At 39.3% G+C, this 25,290-nt stretch overlaps 1 protein-coding gene across 2 annotated transcripts in view; it reads left to right on the top strand.

Moving 5' to 3' along the window:
* KHDRBS2 (KH RNA binding domain containing, signal transduction associated 2) overlaps positions 1–25,290 on the top strand; it is a 342,766-nt gene that overhangs the window by 199,941 nt on the left and 117,535 nt on the right. For both annotated transcript variants that reach the window (XR_011697020.1, XM_071547825.1), the window contains exons 5-6: positions 17,629–17,756; positions 20,738–20,933. Coding sequence is in view for 1 of the 2 variants with exons in the window: in XM_071547825.1 (XP_071403926.1) it covers positions 17,629–17,756; positions 20,738–20,933 (324 nt within the window). In the remaining variant the exon portion in view is untranslated. The remainder of the gene's footprint in view (positions 1–17,628; positions 17,757–20,737; positions 20,934–25,290) is intronic.

The raw sequence follows: 25,290 nt of genomic DNA, 5'->3' as shown, positions 1-25,290 counted from the left end.
CATCATATAGCACTAAATCTTTTGTTTCATGAAATGAAAAAACCCAGTCTGTTACAGGATGGGTCATGCAAATGGAAAACCCTCCTTCTAGTGTGATAATGAGAGAAGGAAAAATCTGGATATGAGATGAAGATGGAAACCATTGCAATGAAGTTTTCATTTTGGATGGCTGTCTGTTTTGAGATCCATTTTCCTTTCACTCTATAACCTTGATAAATCCTCAGCACAGCTGTATACTGTGCATAGCATGAAAGAGGGCACCTGAGCAAAAATTGGGTGATATCTTGAGAACTTCATTAGTAATTTCTGTCAAGCTGCACTGTGCTAGTTCTCAACTCTAGAGACATATTAATAATGTAAAATTAGGTACTGATGGACTGGTTTGTTACTGCATCTTCGTGGTCTATGCCAGATGTATGTGAAATATATAAACTGTAATTTTATATCAGGCTTGGTACTTGTGTTAAAATGAGAAGTACTGATAATGTATGGTGATTTATATCTTTCTTCTACTTCAAAAACCTGTTTAATCACATAACTGTCTTAAATGGATGAGCATCTTTCCATAACTTATACATCTGGTGTATTAACATTAACTGAGTGTTGAAATACTCTGCTATCTTAATCTAGGAAATTCATTATCCAACATCTGCCTTAGAAGGCAGTTTGCAATATCACTGGTGACAACTAGTTGCCATAGTTTCCACTGAAGTCTTATATTCTATTTTCCTCATCAGCACTCACTGCTGAATACCAAACAAGTCAAATCATGAAGCTAAACAATAACCAAAAGAAGATGATCTGCAAAGGTTCTGCTTTTGCAGATAATTAAGCTATTGTATCAGACTTCAGCAATGAGAAACAAAACTGGTGCAATTACTGGAGGGAAAAGAATGCAACCTTTCTCATAGGTTATTGTGGAAATCATGGTCTAGCACTGCCCTTGTCCTAGTTATACTAGCCTGCAGGCTCAGATTATTGACTTTATATTTAAATACAAGCTATTTGTTGAATTTTATACAGAAAACATTGCACATATTCTTTTCTGCTTTTACACCCTGAAGTTTTCCTGTAAAACAGGATTCTAGCCCTTGGTTGCTATAGAAAAGCTCGATTGCACATTAATAAAACCACAAATTATTTGGCATTGTAGAGGATCAATGGGCACATTTATATATCAACTGACAGAGTACAAATATTTGCAGTTAGAATACATATCACTTGGGGAATGGAAAAACAAAATCCAAGGATTTTGTTCCCAGGAAACAAATTACATAATCCAGTGCTGAATATTTTTGTTGTCTGATTTTCAAATTTAAATGCATTCATTAAAGGATATGCATTAACTTAGGCTTTCTTAGATTTTTTTATGTCATGTAATGGAATTATTCATAAAGTTGCCTCAACATAATTAAAAGCTGTAAAGGGTAAGAGGTAAAACTTAGTTCCCATTTAAAATCTTGCCTTTAATTGCATACAGATTTGCTTGTCTGTGCAAATATTTCTCTGGCTGCCAGTGGTCTATGCCAAATGCACCTTTCAGAAAATTTGTATGCTCCTAATATGACTCATCAGTATTTCTGCATCTGAATTGGCCGTTTGAATTGAAGGAAAAAAGCTCCAGAGAGACATTCCTTTCATTGGTTTAGTTTAGAAAAACATCCTGCACCAAGTCCAAAAGTTTGATACATTAGCTTATGACTGTGTGTGAAAACAATTAGGAAAAGAAAATGTACCATGTTGAAAAATGCAAATGACTTTTCAAAGCAATGAACATTATTTCCTACCAAAATCTGTGTTTCTGAGTACAAGATGAGTACAGGTACAGGCACACACGAATTGCATATGGAACAAGTAGATTTGCAATTCTGTATAAGTAGTTTTTTGTATTCCCAGTTTTTTGTGGCTGCATGACCATGTGCTTTTAAAACATGGCTGTAAGTGCAGGCTCTCTAAATAAAATAAGAAGAGTGGTGATAAACCCTAGTGAGTCTTAGTTGGGCACTTTCTACTGTGATGATCTGAGACTTTCATGGCAAGAAAATCTCAGACCTCAAAGAAAGAGAACTATGAAGATTAAATTACATCTTAAAGGAGGTAGGTGTGATGCTGTGAATGTGAATTAACTTAGATTTGCAGGAGAGTGTGATGACAGCTGAACATACCCTTTTTCAAAATTACTTCAGCCCACATTCTGAGAGTGTTTAATTCAGCATATGAAATAAGTTATTCAGCTGCAGAGTTTTGTATAGGTTACTACTATGAGCCTGGAACATTTTTTTAAGCCATCAAACAATTTATAATACAGGGTTTCCTTTGACAGAATAATAGATTGGTTGACGTGGAAGGGACCTCCAGAGGTCATCTGGTCCAGCCCTCTCCTGGTACAGGACTGTGTCCAAACAGCTCTTGAATATCTCCAGAAGTGGCGACTCCACAGCCTCTCTGAGAACCTGCGCCACTGTTCAGTCATACTCACAGAAAAAAAAAAACCTAAAAATGTTGGTTTGCATGATCAGATTGAATTAAATGTGTTTTAATTTGCAGCTGTTTCCCCTTGTCCTGTCAGTGAGCACTACTGAGTAGAGTCTAGTTCCCTCTTCTTCACTGCCTCCCTTCAGAGAGCTGTGCACATTGATGAGATCCCCCTTTGCCTTCTGCTCTCCAGGCTGAGCAGCCCCAGCTCTCCCAGCATCATCTCTCAAGAAAGATGCCTCAGTCCCTTCATCATCTCAGTGGTCCTATGACAGACTCAGTCCAATAGCTCCATATCTTTCTTATACTTGGAAGACCAGGATTGGACACAGACAGGTGTCCCCTTGCTGATGCTGAGTAGACAGGAATAATCACTTCCTTTGACCTTCTGGTAGTGCTCTTCCTAATGGAGGCCAAAATGCCATTGCCCCAAGGGCACATTGCTGGTATCTGGTGGGTTTGTTGTTTACCAGCACCTCAAGGTCCTTTTCTACAAAGCGTCAGAAAACTGCTTCAAGGACACTGAGCCTCCAGCATATACTGGTGCCTGTGTTATTCCTCCCCAGGTGTAGGACTTTGCACTTCTTGTTTAAATTCATGAGATTCCTTTTTTCCCCATTTCTAAGCATATCAAGATCTCTGTGAATGGTGGCACAACCCCCTGGTGTATGAGCCACTCTTCCCAGTTCTGTGTCAGCTGTGAACTTGCCAAGGGAGTACTCTTTTCCACCATCCAAGTCATAAATAGAGATGTTGGACAATATTGGAGGCAGCACTGACCCCTGGAGTACCACACCAATGACTGGCCTCCTACTGAACACTGGGCCACTGATTACAACACTGAGCCCAGTCTTGGATCCTTGAAAATACAAGTTCATCTGCTGGTATATTTATAAAAATTTTCAATTTGCAAATACTCATCAGTGCTAGAAATCTGGTATCTTTTTGGGGTTTTGGGGGAGTTTTTTGTGATGTATGAAAACTCTGTTTTCCATATCTTCAAACACGTGGCCCTGCTGAGAAAAACAAGGTGTTAGTAGGAGTTACTTAGAAAGAAAAAATGTGTGGTTTTTTTCCAAAAACAGAAAACAGAATTATAGTTCTAACTGTGAATGATGTTTGGGGAAATATGAAATTCAGAAATTACAAGATGAAAGGAGACCCAGTAGGATACAGAAGAAATATTCTAATAAGTCATTAGGAGAAAATCTGGAGAAATGTGAAGTGCTCCTGGTTTGTGCAGTGTACCTGTCAGTGTTTGAAAAGCTACTGGATAGGTTTCTGTAATGTATCCTTAATTTCTTTTTATCTGGGTTTATGCATAAAATTTTAGCAACTGATATATTTACAAATACTCTTTGAGATGCTTAATGACTGCCAGTCTGAAATGAAACCAAATGAAGGCAATGAGGTGCAATTTCCAATTAAAACAAGACCTGGTGCACTCCTCAGACAGTTGGAGAAATGTGGCGTGTATAAGGCTCTGCTTGTAATAAGAAAGACTTCTTTGGAGGCTTCCCAGTATTGAAGAAACTATGGAATAGGCTTATATGTATTGTAGTATTTAAAATAAGATTCTTCTAACAACTCTCTCAACCTACTCCTTCTGCAAAACCCTTTTCAAAGGGTACAGATGATAGTTCTTACTAGTCTGGAGTCACTGTATACTTCAGGAGCATAAAAAAATTTCAAGGGGAGCAGTTTATTACAGCTGATTCCAGAATTTTCAAAGAAAAGGTAGGACCGCTTGAAAAAGTAAATTAATTAATTATAGATTTGCTTTTGTTTTGCTCTGGTTCTTCATAGAGAAGGAAGTGTAGGATCAGGATGGGCTTGCTTTTGGGGTTTTTGAGATTGAAGAATCCTGGGACAGAGTTTGTCAAATATTTCAAAATCCAAATAAATTCACAGTCATGCAGTTGGCACAAACATGGCAATGGTGATTGTCCAGAGAGCATTATTTGGAAGTTAGTTGAAAATTCTTCCTTTAGCAGAGACAAAGCAATGGATGCTCAGTGGAAGGAGTACAAGCAAGAAGAGGTATCTCATATTTATCTTCTCATTATTTTCATGTGCTGAAGAATAAAGCTAATTGTTTATCTCCTGGGGAACAGACCTACAGGAGCAGATTTCAGAGCAGTTAAATTTTTCCAGTTTATGTACCCTGCAATTACCAAGCTGAGTGATGAAAAATTCTAGGTTTTTAACACCAATATCAGGTATGATAATTCTCAGAATGCCTTAGTGAGGATCTGGGAAAGCCTGGACATCATAAATTTCAGATTAAGACAAATTTTCAACTCAGATTATGTATAGATGTTTTAGCCCAAGCAGTGATGAGTGTGAGTAAGTGTGGGTTGGTCAGATCTGTCCAGCAAAGAGCTGGATTGGTGACTTTAATCTCATAAAGCCCTGTTCGAAATCTTAAATTCAATAAAATAATCTACCTTTGCTGCTAAGTAGCATTAGTTGCAGCCACTGGAAACTGAGAATACTCAGGAACTTGAGGTGTGATGAAGTCATATGTGTGGGTTTGCTATGCTGAATATAAATGCCTAATGAGACATTAATATCTAGTACCTATCCAGATTAATCATTGAAACAAATGGGAAACAGTGAAAATTTATTTAAATTAAATAAATTTGGTTTAAATTAAATACATTTCAGTTAAAATAATTGATCATTTAAATTATGAGAAAGAAGAAATAAACTATTCTCAGTTAATTTCATTTATAGCACTCTTTCTTTCAACAAAACAACAGTTACTGGTATTTTTTTAATGTCCACTCATGTTTTCCATGATGAAGTGAATTATTATATCAAAAGATGAGGTATTTAGTTGTCCTAAACTTGATACATTTAATTAAATTTGAAACATTTTACTTGAATTGAGTGGAAAACCAGAAGGAATGTCTAGCATGGATTTCCATGCTTCTAAAATCAGTAATGTAGAACTGGGTTAATTATGTTTAAATAATAGCTTGGAACTAATGGGTTCACAATCACTCGTACTCAGTTCCAAGTAATTCCACTGTAGGTCTGTGTAATTTTTTGGTCTGAAAACATGTAACGTAAGGTCACAGCTATTCATTGATGTTTCACTGTTAAGATGACAAGGCTCTGGGTGCCTGGTTGGGGAGGGGGCGTGGGGGGCATGTATGTGTGGGGTAACTACCCTGAAGTCCTGAACACAGGTGGAGTCAGTGGCACTCACACATGGGCTCTGAACCAAAATACCATAGTTGTGCTGAATGGGAAGCCTGCTTGGCAAATTCAGCTTATGTGGCACTTGGCTAACAGCTCCCTGGATCCTCTTTCCAGATGAAATTAATGAGTCCACTTTTAAGGTGGCACTGAGCTCAGCAAAGTATTTCAGAGCACATGAGTTGTGCTTACTCATATAACACCACTTCGGTCTGACCTTGTGTTTCTAGGATAAAAAAGAAAAGATCACTCTCATTTCCTTATTATTCACCCATATTTTCACTATCCCAATTCAGAGTGAAACTTTAGGAAAGGAAATTTATGGCCAGGATAATGTTAGCCATGTTACTAATCAATAATACTGACTTAGGAGCCAGTCCTCAATATATGCTGTATTTTAAATACCTGTAATTGCTTTCACACTAATTTAATAACAATTGCAGAAACTTTTTGCTTTAGCTATTTAGGAGAGACTGAAGGATTTAGTTCTAATGTAAAAGAGTGGTTTACATTTGTCTTTGAAAAAGCATTCCTTTCACCCAGTTCTCATGTTTGCGTTTTCTGCTATAACAGAAAGAAAAGAATTTCACCTCTGTGAATAAAAAAGACAATTAATAATTCTCTTCTTATGGACCTCTGACTTATAGCATAGAATTGACTTTATTTAGCTGTCTTTATTTAGAGTCCAGATTAATGGCTTCAAAAAGACCTAGACATTTTGAAACAGTGTAGTGATGAACATTCATAATAAGCAGGGAGCATAATAAGCATCTATATGCCATTGTTTAAATATTATAAATATTTATGTACTATAAATATTATAAATACTGTAAAATATAACTCTTATTAAAAATCAAAGCAAATTAAAAATGTTTGCAGGCGCAAAGACCCCTGTTTTCCCCGTTTAATACCATGTTTAATTACTAATCACATTGCTTCAAATGATAGAAAAGCATTTAATACTATTTGTTTCTTTTATTACAGGAAATATGTTCAGATATCATGAAGTGGGAGTTTAATCTTCAGTGCTAAGATTATCATCATGAAACTCTTTAACAGTTTGAATTAAATTCTATCATGTTGCATTTCAAGAAAAATAAACCACTTTATAAGAAAATGCACTGGTGGACTTGAGAGTCAGAAATGGAGTTTAATAAGTTATATCCTAATAAATCCAGTACTGTCTAGGGAATATGATAGTTGAGTCTGACCTTTTTTATGTCATATGCATCTCTCAGTGTACCTGAGATTTTCCTCTTTAGAACAGAGTTTGTTTCTGTGTCCATTGAATTTCATCAGGATACCTGATGCAGGAATATATCATATGTGGAGCAACACTTGAGTGAATGCAGAAGCTGGGATGACGTACAGATGGTCATATACTAAATGCAATATCTTACTATAAAAGCAGCTGTTTAAAATATGATTTTCTACTTCTGGATGCTGTTTATAAATACATTTTTTACCTGTAAGTTTTCTGGCAGCATTCCAAATGACTGCCTACATCTCTCCCTCCACTACACTACCACTCCTTGGATTAATAGCTGGGCTTGAGCTGGACCTTCGGTTTCCTCTGTTCAGATGTTCTCAGTGAGAGGGTCCTTCAGCCGTGGTACTTATTTCATTTTTCCCCTCAAGCCCATATAGATGTTATTTTATCTGAAGTTGGTCTTCTTGTGCAGCCACCTGCAAAGGGATAGGTTAGATGCTGCAGCCATGAAAAATGTAAGAAGTTAACTTCTTGCTACCTGGTAATAAGCAGGAATTAGATGATATTCTGTTAACAGAGAAAAAAGGAAAAAACAAAAGTGGTAATTGTGTTGAAGTATCTGAGTCTTTCTTAAATGCATGCTACAGAAAAGAAAAGGAGGCATTATAAATACGGATGCCATATCTCCTGGTGGATAATCTTGTTTAAAGAGTTTATGTAGTAACAAAATAAAATATATTCAAATTAAAAAGCAAATATAGAACTCATAACATTTTAACATGTTATATATTGAATTGTTTAGCTAGAAACTCTGACAATACTTTCACTTAGGTGTGATTGCATTAATTACTTACTTAGTGTTATACAGTTCATTCCTAATCTTTCATACAGTATGTGCTTTAAAAAGAGCAGAGACACTAGGGAAGGACCGTATCTGTACTTTGTACATGGGCTAAGCTTTTCTTCATAAATTATTTTCTACCTCTTGTTACTGCTTGTCATTTGCTTAATCATCTTTCCTTCTGTCTCAAATCTCATTCTGAAAAGACCAAACCTCAAACGTCTTATACCTGCTACATACTTGACTAATGGGATTATTAAGTCAGCTGTTTTAAACCAAAATACTTGAGAAAGTACTTCTTGCTAATGTTGAGCTTGCCATTTGTTTTGGTTTTCCACTGACATTACTTCAAATTTTTGTGTTTAGTATGTTTATTTTCCTTTCGATATTTTCGTTTATTTATTTCTATATTTCCACTCTTTCTCACTTGAAGGTTGGCATAAACTTCAAAAAGTTCAGAAGATAAAAATATTAAAATCATTTTTATATTGCCATTTTTATGCCAATTCTGTGGTAAGTCATAAATATAACTATATATAAATTATTTTAATATTTCTAGCTTTTGTGGCAGTTCAGATAGTGACTCTGGTGTTCAATAGCAGCATCCTTTCTCTGTCTTTTCCTTGTTCAATCCTTACTGAATTTAGTATGGAGCGGGGGACCCTCACATACCTGCTGTTCTGTGATTGTCCTCAGTACCATTACACTGGCTAACCATAAATCTGTCAACAATAAAACTAATTTAGATTATAGCGGTTCAAACCAAGTAGATTTAAAATATCTTTTATTCCAGCAGTGAAAATTGCTCTTGTATTTTTCCAGTGCTATTACAGACCATCTTCCCAGCATGTTTCATTTTATTTTTTTTCCTTACTATGCAAAAAAGTCTTGACTCTGGGTTGGATGTGCTGTGCTGTTTAGTTTGGTTAGTCAGATTGCCGTGTAGGAGGAGTGCATGAGAAATACAGATGCCATGTTTTCTGCCTTGAACTCTGGCTAGAGAAAATGCCGAGACACTGCTGTCTTCCAAAGCCAAGTCCTCATGGCAGCCTGAGGATCCTGGGAGGAGCTTCCATCTTCATCCTTTTTCTTGTGGTCAGTCTGTGCCACCAGTTTGTTCTCGTCCAAGCAGCTGTGCCAGGCAGTGATGCTGCTGGTGCTGGTGCTGTGCCATCAGAAGAGGAGACAGTGCTGCTTCAGTCAGAGCATGTTTATTCTGAGCCTAACAAAAAACTTCCCAGACACAGACTGTGATCAAACTGGATGATCAAAGAGAAATTCAGGCTTCCTAAAGGTACCCACATGCAGCAGGATCTAGATCAAAACCCAAGTTAGTCTGGAGAAATCCTTTTCATAGAAAAATGGACAACCAAACACATAGGCCATGCTACCATCCCTGCAGTTCCACTCTCAAGGGACAGTGCTGGCTGTGACAAATCACCATTCTGCCAGCTTCTGCTCACAGGATGTTACAGCTGGGTCTGTGTTAACTGAATTTAACATATTCTCTATCTCCTGACTTAGACCACAGCTATTAATGGATTTCAGTATATACTATTAGCACTACTAAGAATATTTCTGCTCTGCATCTGTAAAATAGAGTTAGTGTTTGCCAAGACAGACCTTATTCCAAAGACAGGTCATGTTATCTTTAGCCTATATTGCAATAAGTATAAAAAAAAACCAACAAAACTAAAATTGCTTTAAAAACTAATTCCTGTGTCATGTATCAAGTTCAGTTTCAGTGTACTATGCGCTCTCAACTTGTATAACTTATCACTTGATGGGATTTTTTAAAGTTCCAAAGTGATTCAGAAGCCATAAAAGAAAGGACACTCCACAGACCTGTAGTAAGCTGTTTTCTTCCCAGACTTCTCATCCTTCATTGCTCTTTGCAGTCTCCTCAGGACAAGCAGCATCTTTAGTTTACTGTGCCACATGGGACAAAGAGAGCATAGCTGTAGCCAGGCTGGATGAGACAGGCACACTAAACAAGAGGAAGCGTGTCTGAATTTTGCTGGCTGCTGTTGCTGTCCCTGTTATCCTTGACTAAGGGGCTGTAAACCTGCAGCAGTGGATAGCAGGGGGCAATAGGAGTGGCAATTCCACCTGCCATAGCTGGAATAAAAAAGGATGTTACATTATAGGTGTTGTGTATAGCTTGTTGCTTTTGTTGCCTTTAATGTAGGCTGTAGTTGATGGTTACTCCAGCCTTAAGAGCACTTAGTGATCTCAGTAGTAGCAGAGCTTCGGCAAACAGCTGAAGAACAGTGGCAGTCCTACTCCTCTCCTTGCCTCCTTTGAAGCAACTGAGTTTCCCAGAGGAAGACCAGCCGGATCACATCCCTTCCTTCCTACGAGCCAGTTTAATCATCCAGTGCGAATCCGTAACAATTTCTTTAGGATTAGGTGGCTGCACCACCCTTCCTGCAGCCTACTATATGCCCTCTGTTCGTATTATCAATTCCCTTATATGTCTTCTTCAAGTGACAGCTGTAAATAAGCACAAGTCTCTGGCAGCCAGGACTTGCTTGAAATTAAATTCAGGGAATAGGGAGCTGTCAGCTAACTGACTTCTGTGCCAGCATAGCTGTCATTTGAATGAATTACAGACCACGGTATCCATTTGTTTGGAGGCTTGTGAGCAAGAGGGGTGGAACAAATCGGGGCAAATGGTTGAAATTTAATAGAGATTTTTGCAAGTTTTTCAAACACCATGTTACCCATCTTCAGTGTGGTTATTTTGTGTGGCTAACAGCATTTCCATGTAAACTGGAGTAATCTTCTGTTGAAAGGTCTCTTTATTACGAAACCCAAAATTTAAATTGATTATACAATTAGAGGAGGCTTATTTTGCTCTGTTCTGTCAAAGACTAAACTATCTGGGTCGACGTTTCATAGCAGTTGCCTATGTACAATTTACACTCCGGGATTGACAGCTTCTCTTCAAATGCTGAGGAGCAAGGCATCCCCCCTCCCTTCCACTCTGCTTGTAGAGTGTGATGCCCCATGCTGATGATGCCAGGCAGATTTAATTGTGCATGCTCAAAGAGAAAAATGACATCCATGCTTGGGTGAGTGCTCTCTGTGGCAAGCTGACAAATCCCCCAGCTGTCAACTAACCTCAGAGGCAAGTGTACGTGGCTCTAGCTTATGTCTGCTTGCATTCTGCCCATAGGCATTTAGAAGCTGAAACTCATACTGTCTGCAACACATTCAGACTGTTACTGAGAGAAATGTATGGTCTATTTTATGTGTTTCAATCTCTAAGGGTGAGCCACACAATTAAGGTTTATTTTTCAGACAGACTATCAGCAGATAAAGACCACAATTTTTTGCATATGTGGCAAGTGAAAGTGCGTAACATTTATTGCTGTGGATCTGGTTAAGTTGCTGATTGCTTAGAGAAAATAATTTCTTCCTTGGACTCAAGTGGATTATATTTATATTTTTGTGTATTTATTGGGGTTACTGTCTGCCAGAGAACTGCATGCACACAAAATGGCCTTACTTTAAGTGCCAATATGTATGTGCAAATGCAAAGAGGCATGTGTTGCTGATGTAGTATTGTAGTCATTCTGGCAGAAGCATTGTCACTTGTGGTGCACTGCAGGCTGTCCCTCTAAACCCATCATTACCTGGCATTTACACTCTAGTGAAATAACCAGACCAATCTGAAAATGGGCAAAAAGCCATCTTAGCAGATGGCTTTGACTGTTGGTAACCAGGAAACCATGTATATACATTAAATGTGGGTTTAGAGGGTGGGTCTTATCTAGGAACATCAAAACAGCTGTCAGTTTTGAGCCCCACCATATACTGTGGAGAACATATACCCATCAGACACCCACATACGTGGGCTGGAACCAGTTCCCACCATTCTGACGAACTTCGTAGGAATTGAGTGGTTAGGCAGTCTCAGCTATGTATGAATCTCTTGGTTTTCAATGAACTTTGAGTTAGTATTGGAGAGACAAAGAATGAGGATGCAGATGTAGAATTATAGAATGGCTTGAGTTGGAAAGGATCTTAAAGATAATCTACTTCACATCCTCCTGAAATGTACAGGGACACCTTCCACCAAATCAGATTGCTCAGAGGCCCGTCCAACCTGTGCTTGAATAGTCCAGGGATGGGGCATCCACAACTGCTCTGGGCAACCTGTTCCTGTGTCTCACCACCCTCACAGTAAAGAACTTTTTCCTAATATCTGATATAAACCTACTCTTTGAGTTTGAAGCTATTCTCCTGTTATAGTTTGAGCTGGCAAAATGCCAACTGCCTGGTACCCAGTCAAAAAGTCCACTCCCAGAGCAGGAGAGTGAGGGAAAACAGCAGAAACAAGGCTTTAAACCTGGTGAGGTTTTTATATTTATACAGAGAAGAGGAGAGCTTAACACAGAATATGAAATAGCACATAGTGAAAGGAAACAACAACAGGCTCACCGAGGTCGCCCCAGCTAACAAGTGAAACTCCAAACCAACCAAACCCCCTCCCCAAAGGAAACCTCCCAGCAAGAGGGAAAGAGGAATTAACAGGAATATGCTCATGTCCCTGGGTAAACAACCACACGGACCGGCAGGAGGGCCTGATATCAGCAGTCAGGGAGCGGAAACCGTCCTGGTCAGAAGCATGGACTGAAAGGAGCGAGACTCCTCCCCCCTTGCTTGTTATACTCCCCGACACTTCCTGATGATGTCAGATGATATGAAATACCTCTTTGGCTACTTAAGTCAGATGATACCTGTCCCCTCTAGTCTGAAGAGTCTCTCCATCTTTCTCATACTTCCTTTCAGGTACTGGAGTGATGCAATCAGGTCACCCCAGAGCCTTCTGTTTTCCAGGCTGAACAAAACCAATTATCTCAGCCATTCCTCACAGGAGAGGTGATCCATCCCTGTAACTAATTTGGTGGCCCTCCTCTGGATTTGCTTCAGAAGGTCAGTGTCCTTGCTGTGCTGGGGACCCCAGAGCTGGAAGCAGCACTGCTGGTGGGGTCTCACCAGAACACAGTAGAGGGGACAGAATCACTTCCCTTGACCTGCTGCCCACAATTCTTTTGATGCAGCTCAGGACATGATTGGCCTTCTGAGCCGCAAGTTGACATTGCCAGCTCATGTCCAGCCTCTCATCCACCAGCACCCTCAGTCATTCCCAGCCGGGCTGCTCTCGATCTGTTCATTCCTCAGCCTTTATTGATACTGGGGTTTGCCCTGACCCAGGTGCAGCCCATCTGAGGCACTGTCTCACCCAAATTTTAGGTGGTGGAGAGGGCTGTCCAACCTACCTGGCACAGTTGCTGAAGGTTTCCTAAGTAGACACTGATAAAGAGATGCTATGGATATGTGCTGGGAAAACTTGAATATATTTACATTTGAATACACTGGAGTCTTAGAACAGGATCGTAAAATATAAAGAAATAACAGTAAATGCCAAATATCTCTTGTCAACTCAGGATTTAGTTCATCAAGCTCTTCTGGTATTGAGCAGCCAGTGCTATTTTTATTTGTAACAGCCTGATATTAAAGCACCCAAGGAAGGAGTGGAAATTCTGAGATTCTGGGCCTCTGCAGTATACTAAACTGCAGATCCTGAACCTCGTGAATCCAGATGAGTGGTTCTCACCATGATTTGAAGCTGTATCATAGCACAGTTCACCTTTGTAAGGCCACAGAGAACACAATGAAGTGGGGATTCCAGGAATTCCTCACCACCAGTTATTTTCACAGGCTTAGTGCTTCCCCATATACACAAGGAGATAAGTAGACAATGTCTCTTTTAGTGTCCATAATCAGTATGCATCAAAACAAAAACCAAAACCAAAACAAAAGGACCATTTCCCCATCACATAGCTCCACCTAAAATTCACTGGGTCTTCTGTGTCCCATTGTCTGGCTGTGGGTTTTCTGAAGCATGTACTCAATGGAAATTCTAGGCTAAATGGAATTTAAGCTGCCTGAAAATAGCCCAAAGGCAGCAACAACAGAATTCAGGGGAGATTCTGTAGCTTCAGTGAATCTGTCCAAATACACAGAGCCCTGGGACTCTTTTGCTGATATCGGGAGCTGGGCAGGTTACAGAAGTGCTGCAGGAGTTCAAATCCATCTCCTGTTCCCTTTGTGCTACCTAAGCCAGGAAGAGAGGATGGTAGGTAAGTGGGAAAGTGGTGCTCTCTATTGGCAACACAGAGCTTCAGAGTATATCACATGCATGGGAGAGAAAGAGTGCTGCACAGTTCAGGAGTGCAGACTGAGATTTTCAGGGCCATAGACCAGTAGTATATTTGAGTTACTGATGCCTCAAGACTTTTGGGAAGCACTTTAATAGTTATAGAGAAAATAACCACAAGAAAAGGATTTCTTTTTTTTTTTTTGCTACTTTTACACTCAGTTAAAATCAAGACATTTGATGACTTAGATATAAGGTGTTAATATGTAGTTGTTTGTAGCATTAAGATAGCTGTAAATCTGTCCTAGGAGCAGTGACACTGCATGGAGGGCAGTCTGCTCTTGGCATAACACATGGCTAACTTAACTGTGTGAGGAATGTGTGTATTCTATAAAATGTCACCTGTATAAGGGACCAAATAAGCCCTATTCATACTTCACAATTGTCAGTGTGAAGAATTGTGATTATCTTAGATTTGACATCTATAACTGCATTCTTAAGGTAGTTTGCATTTAACCTAAATTGCTTTTCCCCTAACTACCTAGTTAGAATGAAATTCAGCTGTCCTAGATAAGAGTAATGGTATTTATTAATAGAATTATAATAGAACTTAAATGTGCAGAGTACATCAGGACAGGAGATCACAGTCCTTAAGGGATTGATTTATCCTTTACTTCTGTGAGCCTTTGTTATGGTAATGATAGATATATATTCCCAAAATCCGTTTTGTCTGTCTATGCCTTACCCTTTGATTTCTTTATTAACTCTCCTCCCTTGTCAATAGATAGTTTTGTTAATTCAGATCAGGTTTTGCAGCTTGTATCATGCTTTGCTATTTTTTACCAAAATGGTTTATGGAGTTCTCTAGCAGCTTATGTGCTTTCCCCTCTTTGCTCCACCTCCTGCCACTGCTGCCAGAAAGGTGCAAGGGTGAGCTACCACCAGTTAGGCTCCCATTTCCTTTGGAAAACCTGGACACAGGTTTCCTTTATTCCTGGAGCAGTCAAGGGAACCGACCTAATTAATCACTCCTAACCATCACTAATAAACGTGATTTTGGTAGTTTAGAATAAACGTGTTGATGTCCTCTAGAATACTGAATATTTTATCTAAATGTGTAGTTTGGGGTCTTAGGCATTTACATAAACATTAAAATTTTGGTGGCCCTGGGAGTTACTGACTTTGCTGAAGCTGTAAATCTTTGCTATTTCTTAAGTCAAGATGTGTGTTTGAGTGAAAAGTCATGGGCATGACTCATGTCATGTTAGCTCACAGTGTTTGTAAGAAGTGACCACAGTGATATGAGTCAATGGCACCCTTCATATCATCAGTAAATGGAAAAGCTGTTTATCGATAGTAATGTTTTTAAGGATACAACCAAGAGCCAAACACATAAGTTAATGTAGGTTATCAGCTGTAAGACAGCTTTAAGACTATTAGGTAGCTATAAGACAGCTATAAAGTACAGAATATTTCTCATGAGCCTATTTTAATACAAGTCGGGTTTTTTCTGAAACACAATATATTGCTGCAAGTGTTATGCTTTCTTCAGTTTAGGTATGTCTTGCAACTCCAATGTCTGTGCCTTGCAGGTCCTTTCCCTTTTTTTTTTTTTTTTTACCTCACCTACATCTTCCTTTCACAAACTGTACTTACATTATTAACAAAGTTCAGTCCCAGCACTGGTGTGGAATCTGAAGGGTAAAGTCAAACAGCAAGTTTGAAGTCATAATGCTTAGAAACCCAAATAACAGATGATATTAAGCAGAGCACAATTGTACCTGGTCCAACAATTCTGTAAATGTGATCTCATTGATTCTATTTCTGGTTTTCCCTCTGTGTTTTACAGAGAACACTGACTTAGGAAGATGTCTTTGCCTTATTTCCATGAATGTTACAATAACAGAAAAATGTGCAAGAAGATTTGGGGGTGGTGTAAACTGGAAGCCATTATCTACTTTATTAGGAAATTAGGGGTTTATTTTTAATTATGGTTGTTCTGCAATTATCATACACTATATTGTATGAATGAGGCTCTTTTCTGAATTTCATTAATAGCTTTTACTTCAGCTACACTCCCTAGTAATTTAGAAGGGAAATCATGAGCAGCTCCACGCTCTGCTAGAACACAACAGGATCAGGATCGTATCTTTAAGCGGATTTCCTAAGGAAGAAGGAACGAGCAAGGCCCCAGTTTCAGCTTGCTGTTCACTTGGTATTTAATTTGGGTAAAAGAGGGGTCACTTGTAACATGCCCTGGATGGTCACCCACCCAAGAGGCAGCAGGCACTGTAGCATTTTCAGACCCTTGTGTGACTCTCAATGCAGCTGACTGTGGAAGGATGGAAGGACTGAAGGGCTGAAATTCAATAATCTTTCTGTTTTAAACAATAATTAGCTGTCACAGGGGTATGCTGCCAGCGAGCTGGCTACTGCAGTGGACTCTTGCTACTGTGGGCAGCCTGCAGAGAGCTAAATACAAAGGAAGGAAGCTAATGAAAAAGGATCTTCTGACTGAGAAAAAGGTTGTAAAATAAGTGAAAATTGCCCATTTTTATGTATTGTAGTGGATGACACACTCCGTAGGTAGAAAGGAGCAGATCCTTGTTCACTAGCCCTGGACCTTATGGGGGACCTCAACCTCCACATTATCTGTTGGAGAGACAATGCAGCAGGGCAAGTGTGTTCCTGGAATGCATTGAGGATAATTTCCTTTTCCGAGGGCTAGAGGTGCCATAAGGGAGAGGTGCTCTGCTGGACCTTGTTCTCAGCACCAAGGAGGGGCCGGTGGGGAATGTGAAGCCCAAGTCAGCCTTGGCTACAATGACTGTGAAATGGTGGACTTCAAGATCCTTAGGGCAGAAAGGAGGGTGCACAGCAAGATTACTGCACTGGACATGAGGAGGGCAGATTTTGGCCTCTTCGGGGAGGTGGAGTGCAGTGGGATAGAGCCCTGTAGGGACAGGGGCCAAAGAAGGTTGATTAATATTCAAGGATAACCTCTTCCAAGCACATATTCCAACAAAGAGGAAGTCAACAAAGTCTTCATTTCAGGGGAGTTGGAATTAGATCTTTAAAGTTCCTTCCAACCCAAACCATTCTATAAGACTGTAATTCTGTTTTGTAACAGAAAAGGAAGCTCATCTGATATTCTGTCTACTGAGCCATCAGGAATTACAGTGCTGGAGTCAAGCCCTGCTGACTTAGAATGGGCCTATTTTATTTCTTTTAACAATTCTATTTAGTAAACAGAGCTTTGTTACTTGACCTCTAAAGAGACAGCTCCTTTCAGGATATACAAAACAACTGAAGGTTACATTCAATAATGCTAATTGGTGTTGGATTAAATCATCCAGTCATGCTAAGGCACAATATAAGATGGAATTTGTGTTTTAAGTGCACAACGGTAGGCAGGAAGTTTGCTGCATTTTTTTATCTAATTACAAACTGTTTGAGATTAGTACCTTTTGTATGTGAAAGTCCGTTTACATTTTGTGTATAGATATATTATGGGCTTTCTTTGGCTTGTTCTTGATCCTCATGACCACCGTCACTACCCATACACATTTCTCTGTCCACACTGTCCACTAACACTGTACAGTTTTTCAGCATACCAATGATAATGCAGAGCAATTCGTCTAAATACCATCCATGGAATTTCTGGTTTAGGTGATTTGACAACTCAATCAAAATACAAAGTTTCAGCAAGTTTCACCTTTTGTGTTTTAGGATTATAATGATGAGATTCGCCAGGAGCAGCTGAGAGAACTGTCGTATTTGAACGGTTCTGAGGATTCATCACGTGGACGGGGCATTAGAGGAAGAGGGATCCGTGTGCCACCAGCAGCTCCTTCAAGGTAGGGTTACCTGAGCTCTTATGCTAATAGCTTTAGAAAGTGTGAGCAATAGTAAAAAACCTGTTGTTTAAAAAAAAAAGCCAAAATCACATACACGTCCTGGTCAGGAAACCAAAATAATTGTCTTTTGATAACCTATGTGAGTCTTTATTTGTGCCAGGTTCTCTGATCTACAGTTCACAGGCTGCAGTGGCTGCTATACAAGTAATAAACAACAAATGAGAGCAGATTATGAAGCCAATGAAAGGATATTTCTAGGAAAGGATATTGTTATGCTTAGCACTGTACCAGTATGCTCAGTAGCATGGAATCACTGGTCAAAAAATAGTATAGTCTGAGAAGGCTACATAATCTGGATGGAACTTTGCCAAATAATTGCCTCTTTTTATACATGTTAGAGTTATATGTGTATGTGTGTGTATATATATATATATTTATATATATGATATGTATTACTTTTTCGTTGATGGTTTATCAGTTTTACATGAATTTGGTTGGCATAATCTGAAAACATTGATGTATGAATATTTCCTGAATTCTTCCCAGTATTTTTTCCTATCTAGATATCTTTGTTCATAAAGCCAGTGTAAAATCTTAGTACACTCTTTCAGACTTATTTTTCACTGTGAACCCTTAAGAAATCTGTTGCCTCAGGTACCTGAGTGACCTAGCTACTTCTAGTCTTCTATCCATAGACATTATTTCAGGATGGGTCCTAAAAAACTGACCTTTATTTTGGAGAAAATAGGACATGGAGGTACTTTATGTTAGGCTGACATAGGAGTTCTTTGGCAGTTGAACAGGCTAATCTTACCTCTGACCTTTAGGTTGTTTTTTTTCCCTTTAGGTGTCCACCATGTTTTTTGTCAGTTCTTCCTGCATGGATTCTTTTACCAGTAGTATGATGCACATACACAGAACTTTTTACAATTGGCATTCATGACCTTCTTCCACTCAAAGTCTTTTTGGGCTCAGTCTTCCTCAAATCTAAGATCTCTGAAGGGCTTGACTTAATAATGACATTCAATGCAACCAACTGGCAGCTTTTAAATTAGGTTACAAACATAATCAGTGGTGTGCTGGCCCCTAATTCCTACAAAATATCTGACTGATTGAATCAGTTGCACAGTTCCTATGATGTTGGATGCTTTCCTTATTTTCCAGTTAAACATCCCAGGAGAATATTAAAATAAAAAATTGCAATGAAAATATTTGAAGCTAAGTATTGATGGTAATAATTTATGATAATAGTATACTTATATTTATGGTAGTGTGGTTGATACATTTGGGGGAAGAATGGCATCCAGAGGGACCTTGACAGGTTTGAGAAGGCTCGTTCAACGAGGTCTTGCCCCTGGGTAATCACCAATGTCAGCACAGACTGGGGCATGAAGGGGTTGAGAGCAGCCATGTGGAGAAGGACTTGGGGATATTGGTAGGTGGAAAGCTGGCCATAGGCCAGCAACCCAAAAGGTCAAACATATTCTGGACTGCATCAAAAGCAGCATGTTCAGCAGGTCAAGGGTGGTGATTCTGCCCCTCTACTCTGCCCTTGTGAGACCCCACCTGGAGTACTGCATCCATTTCTGGGTCCTCAGCACAAGAAAGGCATGGACATGTTGGAGCAGGTCCAGAGGAGGGCCACAAAGATGATTAGAAGCCTGGAGCTCCTCTCCCATGAAGTCAGGCTGGGAAAGCTGTGTTGTTCAGCATGAAGAAAAGAAGACCTCCAGGAATACCTCACCGCAGCCATTCCATATATAAAGAGAGCTTATAAGAAAGACAGAGACTTTTTACCAATCTTAAACTGAAAGAAATTGGACATAGGGAATTAACTGTTTTCAACAATAGTGGTGAAACACTGGAGCAAGTTTTCCAAAGATGTTGTGGATGGCCCATCACTGGAAGTGATTATGGTCAAGTTGGACAGGTCTTTGAACAATTTGATCTAGTGAAAGATGTCCCAGCCCAAAGTAGGGTGTTTTGACTAGAGGATCTCTGAAGGTCCCTTTTAACCCAAACCATTCAGTGATTCCTTAAGTCTAAAATTGGCTACTGAAACTTGTAGTAAAGGTGGGAACCTCACAAGCAAGTGCTATGGGTTTTGTTGGCTTAGCAGGGAACAAGACACAGCTCATAGTGCTACAGAAGACCTGAGTTCCATTCACAGCTCTATCTTGAGTGTCATGCAGGGTTATACCTGGTACTGTCAGTCTTCAGAAAGGGCAGCACATTCAGGAGCATACTGCTCTAAAAACCCACAACCTGCTTCCCTGATATATCCTTCTTCTAATTCATCATATGGTATAGTTACAAGAACCTCTTTTTAAACAGAAACAACTTATTCTGACTTACTAATTAGTACAGTGAGGCAGATAAAGCATAAACAGTCAGAAGGATGCTAAACCTCTTTCTGTGCTTGTTGATATGCTCTATTCTTTCTGTGCAGTGGGGGGAAGCAGAATCCCATACTACTTCTCCTTTGTGATGAACCAAAATAGGAAGAAAAGTTGCTGCTCTCCCTCTATGCTCTTCCTCTACTTTCCCTTGAAAGTTTCTGCCATCCTGCAGCATCTTCTGCCAATCTATTTCTCCCAATAAACATAAGCATGAGAGTGATGGCTGCTCTTGTAAAACAGTTTAAGAGCAACAGAAAAAGTTCCTCATTTTCTTCATGCTCTAGTACTACTTTGGAGTAATTCTGCAACTCTGTGAATTACAACCATTCAGAATTTCATTTGTACAAGCAACAAGAGGATCAGGTGTAAGAGGCACTGGATGACTTAAAAATAATTCATTTCCACAATACGAGTTCTGACTGAGATATTGCCTGAAAGTGCTTGACATCGTAGCTGCCAAAACTCCACAGTTATATGATGCTTTAATAGCAGTAAAATGTAAGAACCTTTAAAATGGAGGGCACAGACATGTCCTCTCTTGCGATACACACCAAAATGATCTTTCCTTTTTGCTCCCCACAGGGGGCGTGGGGGTGCCATTCCTCCACCACTGCCTGGACGAGGTGCCCAAGCACCCCGAGGAGCGCCAGTGACCCGTGGAGCCCTCCCTGTGCCCCCAGTGGCAAGGGGCGTTCCAGCCCCTCGGGCCAGGGGTGCCCCGTCCGTTCCGGGGTACAGACCACCCCCGCCACCTGCACACGAGGCCTATGAGGACTATGTAAGTAACATGTGTGAGCCAAGCTCTGTGGTGAACCTCAAGTACTGCTGAGATTAAATACTCTAGGCCAATAATTCCTCTGTCTCTACTGCTTACCCCCTGCAGGTGAACAACAGTCTGGACGATGCAATGTGTCTGCAGTTTTGTGCTTGGTGATGTGGGTTCATAGATTTGTTTACAGCTTAGTTTTGGTTTTGAGAGATCCTGATGGGTAGTTCTCAGGGTGTCATAAAAGAGCAATACTGTATTGTAAAATTTATATTTTATACTAAGAGTCAGCTGTTACTGTAGTCACGTTCCTAGGAGTAACAGATTATATCCTTTGTGAGAAAATGAGGGGTTTGTTCTTCGGAATTCTATTTATTACATACTTGTATTGAACATTGTGTTACAGATATAATAAAAAAAATAGAAATTCAGGTAATTTTCATGAAAGCTGATACAACGATCCTTCTTTAGCGAGGAGCAGTACTAAATAGCTGTCACTTTTTCTTATAAGATGTTGAAAATAATTGTGCTGTACACATCAAAGCTTTCAAGTCATCCTCATTAATGTTTCTGCCTGAAACTATCACCATAACAACAAATACCCAAATAGAGGAGAAAGGACCACCAAATATGATGTCTGAATTTTTCCTGCTATGGCAAGTCCAAGAGTAAGTTGAATATCCCATCTCTTCCCTAATCCTATCAATAGAAGGAGATACAGTTTTATCCAGTTAATAGTCTTCCTAGTACAGAAGGAAGGCAAATGAAACAGAAATTAATCTCTATTGTTAAAGCTTTACTCACCCACGTGTATTTGAGGCGTAGAGATTATATCATGGCCATCTCAAAACAGGGATGCACATTCTGTTAATGCCAAGAGTCACAACTCAGCAACAGCAGCAAAAAAGGAGGGGGAAGAAGTCATTCTGGTATTATTTACCTCAACACAGTTTCAATCATTAAATGAGATAAAATTTCTGCTTAGAAAAGGAATTTTTAAAGTATACCCTTTCCTTGATAGACAGTATATTATTATTTGTTAGTATCAAAATTTATGAGGCCTTCATTTCTGGACAGATATGCATCTTTTCCTAATCCATGAGTGACAAATGTCAAAACAGTACCCCTGTAATGTAAGATAAGGATTATTAATGAAGTTGCTGGGATTTTTTTTTCATTTACGACACTAGTAAATGTCCTAGGGTATCAAACTGTTTTTAGGGGACATTTCTTACTTTTCCTCCATGGTAAATATATGGAAAACAGGAGGAGAAATGTAAGCAGCTAGATTATCAGGCTTAGGAAGGCATTCAGCCAGTTCCATATTGTTTTGAAATGTTTACAGTCTCAGGAGCACAAAATATGCACACAATTAAAAGAGTCAGTTTATAGTACATTAATCCAATAAAAACAAGCAAATGTGATTGTGTTTCTATTTCCTTTTCTTAGATATCAGCAAAAAACATACTGCCTTATAGGAAAGTTCATATGTTATGAAGATCCTTTCATCTCCTATGTCCTTTCAACATGTATAGTCAATGCTTAGGAATATATGGGATTGCTGTCATGCACCAGTTTGCAAAGAAAATTTCTTGTCATTTTATAATGGTTTTTAAGTGCAATCTAAATAATTTTGGTATGTTATGGAATGAGATAATAACTAAAACTCTGATGCTGTATAGGTACAAGAAAAAGTTCACTGTCATATATTTGCATGTGATTTGTAAACAATGTTTTAGGAGAAAATACTTTTATTTTTGCAGGAATTAATCAACAGTTTTTCTTCCCGAATAATCCATATAATAAATCAGATGTGTGCCTGGATGTTAAAAGCAAGTGGATCTATTGGTTGACCAGCAGCATATGTCATGTGTAATTGTTATTCTTTCACACTTAATCCTGCAGATGAAAAACTAATATATAATGAGTCATTTTTCCAATTTACTGTGTTTTCTGCTTCTGGGAAACCCACAAGTGTATTCCAATTTCTTTATGTGTTTATGTTTTTCATTTTTGACTACAGTATTTCACAGTGTTTTTTGCCTACTAAATGCAAGTTTGATTAGTTGTACACATAAATGTAATGTGATTGACTGTGAGTATCCATATTCTTTATTTTTCTTTGCTCTACTGAAATATAGTCATTTAAGTGCAGAGCTGAAAGTGAACTCAAGAAATAGAACAGAATGGCTACAGCAGGTTTTTTTATAATGTTTAAACTGCACTTCCTGAAAAAATCTTTAGCTATTTGCTGAGCACTACTAATCAAAGATTGTATCGACTGTTTGACCTTGAAACATCTAAATCTTCAAATCGGTTTGGATAAGCATTTAAATGTTTGGATTATCCAATATACAAATACTTTGAGGTTTCCTGAGGCCTTTCTGAGAGTCCATAAAAGCAAATGTCTAAAAGTTTCTCAAGAAAAGTAAAATCCTGTCATTGTGGTGAATATATTCATGTTCAACATTTTGAATGTCAAGTCTAACCAGAAGGAAAATTATTTGGAACAGCTTTCAGAAAATAAGAGGGCTAGAGAGGGAAACTTGCTTTTTACTGGGTGTAGCCTAGATAGAATCTTAGAGGAACTTCAAAAGATTACCCACAGGAAGCGAGGCACTGATGTTAGAAAATACATGCAAAAGGAAAGAAATAGTTACTATGTGAACCTTTTCCATTTTGCAAACAGTTCATTGGTGTGAATTAGGATGGAGAGTGTAACTGACAGCGGCCGTGCAGCTTCTGGGAGTGAGAGGGGTGGTCCTGGGTTTGTGTCCTGGTGTTGTGCTTTAACCCCAGCTGAAAACTAAGCCCCACACAGTTGCTCACTGTCCCCTGTGAGATCACGGAAAGGATCAGAAGCGTAAAAGTGAGAAAGCTCCTGGGCTGAGACAAGGCAGTTGTAGTGGTTTGACCGTGGCTGGATGCCAGGCTACCACCAAAGCTGCTCTATCGCTCCCCCCAGCAGTGAGCAGGGGAGAGAAAATATAACTTAAGGTTCATGAGTTGAGAACTGGCAGAGATCACTCACCAATTACTGTCACTGGCAATACAGTCAGCTCGGAGATACTAATTGAATTTATGACCAACAAAATCAGAGCAGGATAATGAGAAGTAAAGGAAGTCTAAAAAATCATATTCCACCACCCCTCCCTCCATCCCAAGGTCTACCTCCTCTCCTGCAGCAGCACAGGGAAGTGGGGAATGGGGTTTATGGTTAGTTCGTCACATGTTGTCCTGCCACTGCTCAGGCATGGGGTGTCTCCCACGGGGGACAGTCCTCCACAAACCTCTTTACTGTGCAGATAACTATGCACTGGAGCAGATTGCCCAGCGAGGTTGTGGAGTTTCCCTTATTGGAGATATTCAAGAACTGTCTGGACACAATCCTGTGCCACGTGCTCAAGGGTGACACTGCTTGAGCAGGGAGGTTGGACCAGATGATCCACTTGGTCCCTTCCAGCCTGACCCGTTTTGTGATTCTGTGATTTGGTTGGACATCCGTTTTTATCATCTGCTCAAAATACAGGAAGGAAAATTGACATTGGTATCATCGTTACAGACTAGGGAGAGACTTCTGCAGTCTTTTCTCATGAAGAATAAGCATCTTTAAAGGCTAAGGTCTTGTTGGCAACTATCAAAACAGGCAGTAGGCATGACAGGTTGAGATTCATTATTTATACAGAAGTGAAGAGTACTTGAGTAAGTCTTCTGCTGTTGAGGAAATAAATAAGGGAATCACAGAATGGTTTGGGTAGGAAAGGACTTAACTGATCATCTAGTTCCAAGCCCCCTGCCATGGGCAGGGATACTTTTCACTAGACCAGGTTGCTCAAAGTGCTATCCAGCCTGGCCTGGAACATTTGTAGGGATGGGGCAACTTTTCTGGGCAAAGCCAGTGTTCTGCACAGTATATTTTAATCAGAGCATCCAGGCTCTTCCACTTGAAGTTACGTACTCTTCAAGGGTACTTAACCCAAACCTAAGCCAAAAATACCATTGCTTTCAGATCGTGTTTTGGAAGGCATTTGACTCTGAATCTGTATTTTTTCCTTCTGAATTAGAAGATACTGTGATGTGCAGTGCTATTTTTCTTTACTTTTTTTAAGAGCAATGGCGAGGCCTTACTAAGGGGTCTAATGTGACTCTTGGAGTGACTTATCACTTGTTGCCTTAGACCAAATGCAAAGAATTACCAAAACAGAATATATTTTTTACTAAAACCCACATTCTTTTTATATTTTATCTCCACTTGCATTTTTATTCCTGGGTAATAAAGGGGACTTTTGCACAGAAAAGCACTCATCATAATATGAATTCTTAGATTGAGCTTCTTGCATTTACAAAGAAATATGTAATTTGTTTGCAA

The sequence above is a fragment of the Pithys albifrons genome, chromosome 2 (genome assembly GCF_047495875.1).
Source record: "Pithys albifrons albifrons isolate INPA30051 chromosome 2, PitAlb_v1, whole genome shotgun sequence".
In the NCBI taxonomy this organism is placed as follows: Eukaryota; Metazoa; Chordata; class Aves; order Passeriformes; family Thamnophilidae; genus Pithys; species Pithys albifrons.
The sequence above is the reverse complement of the archived record's forward strand: the minus strand, read 5'-3'. Positions and strand labels throughout refer to the sequence as shown.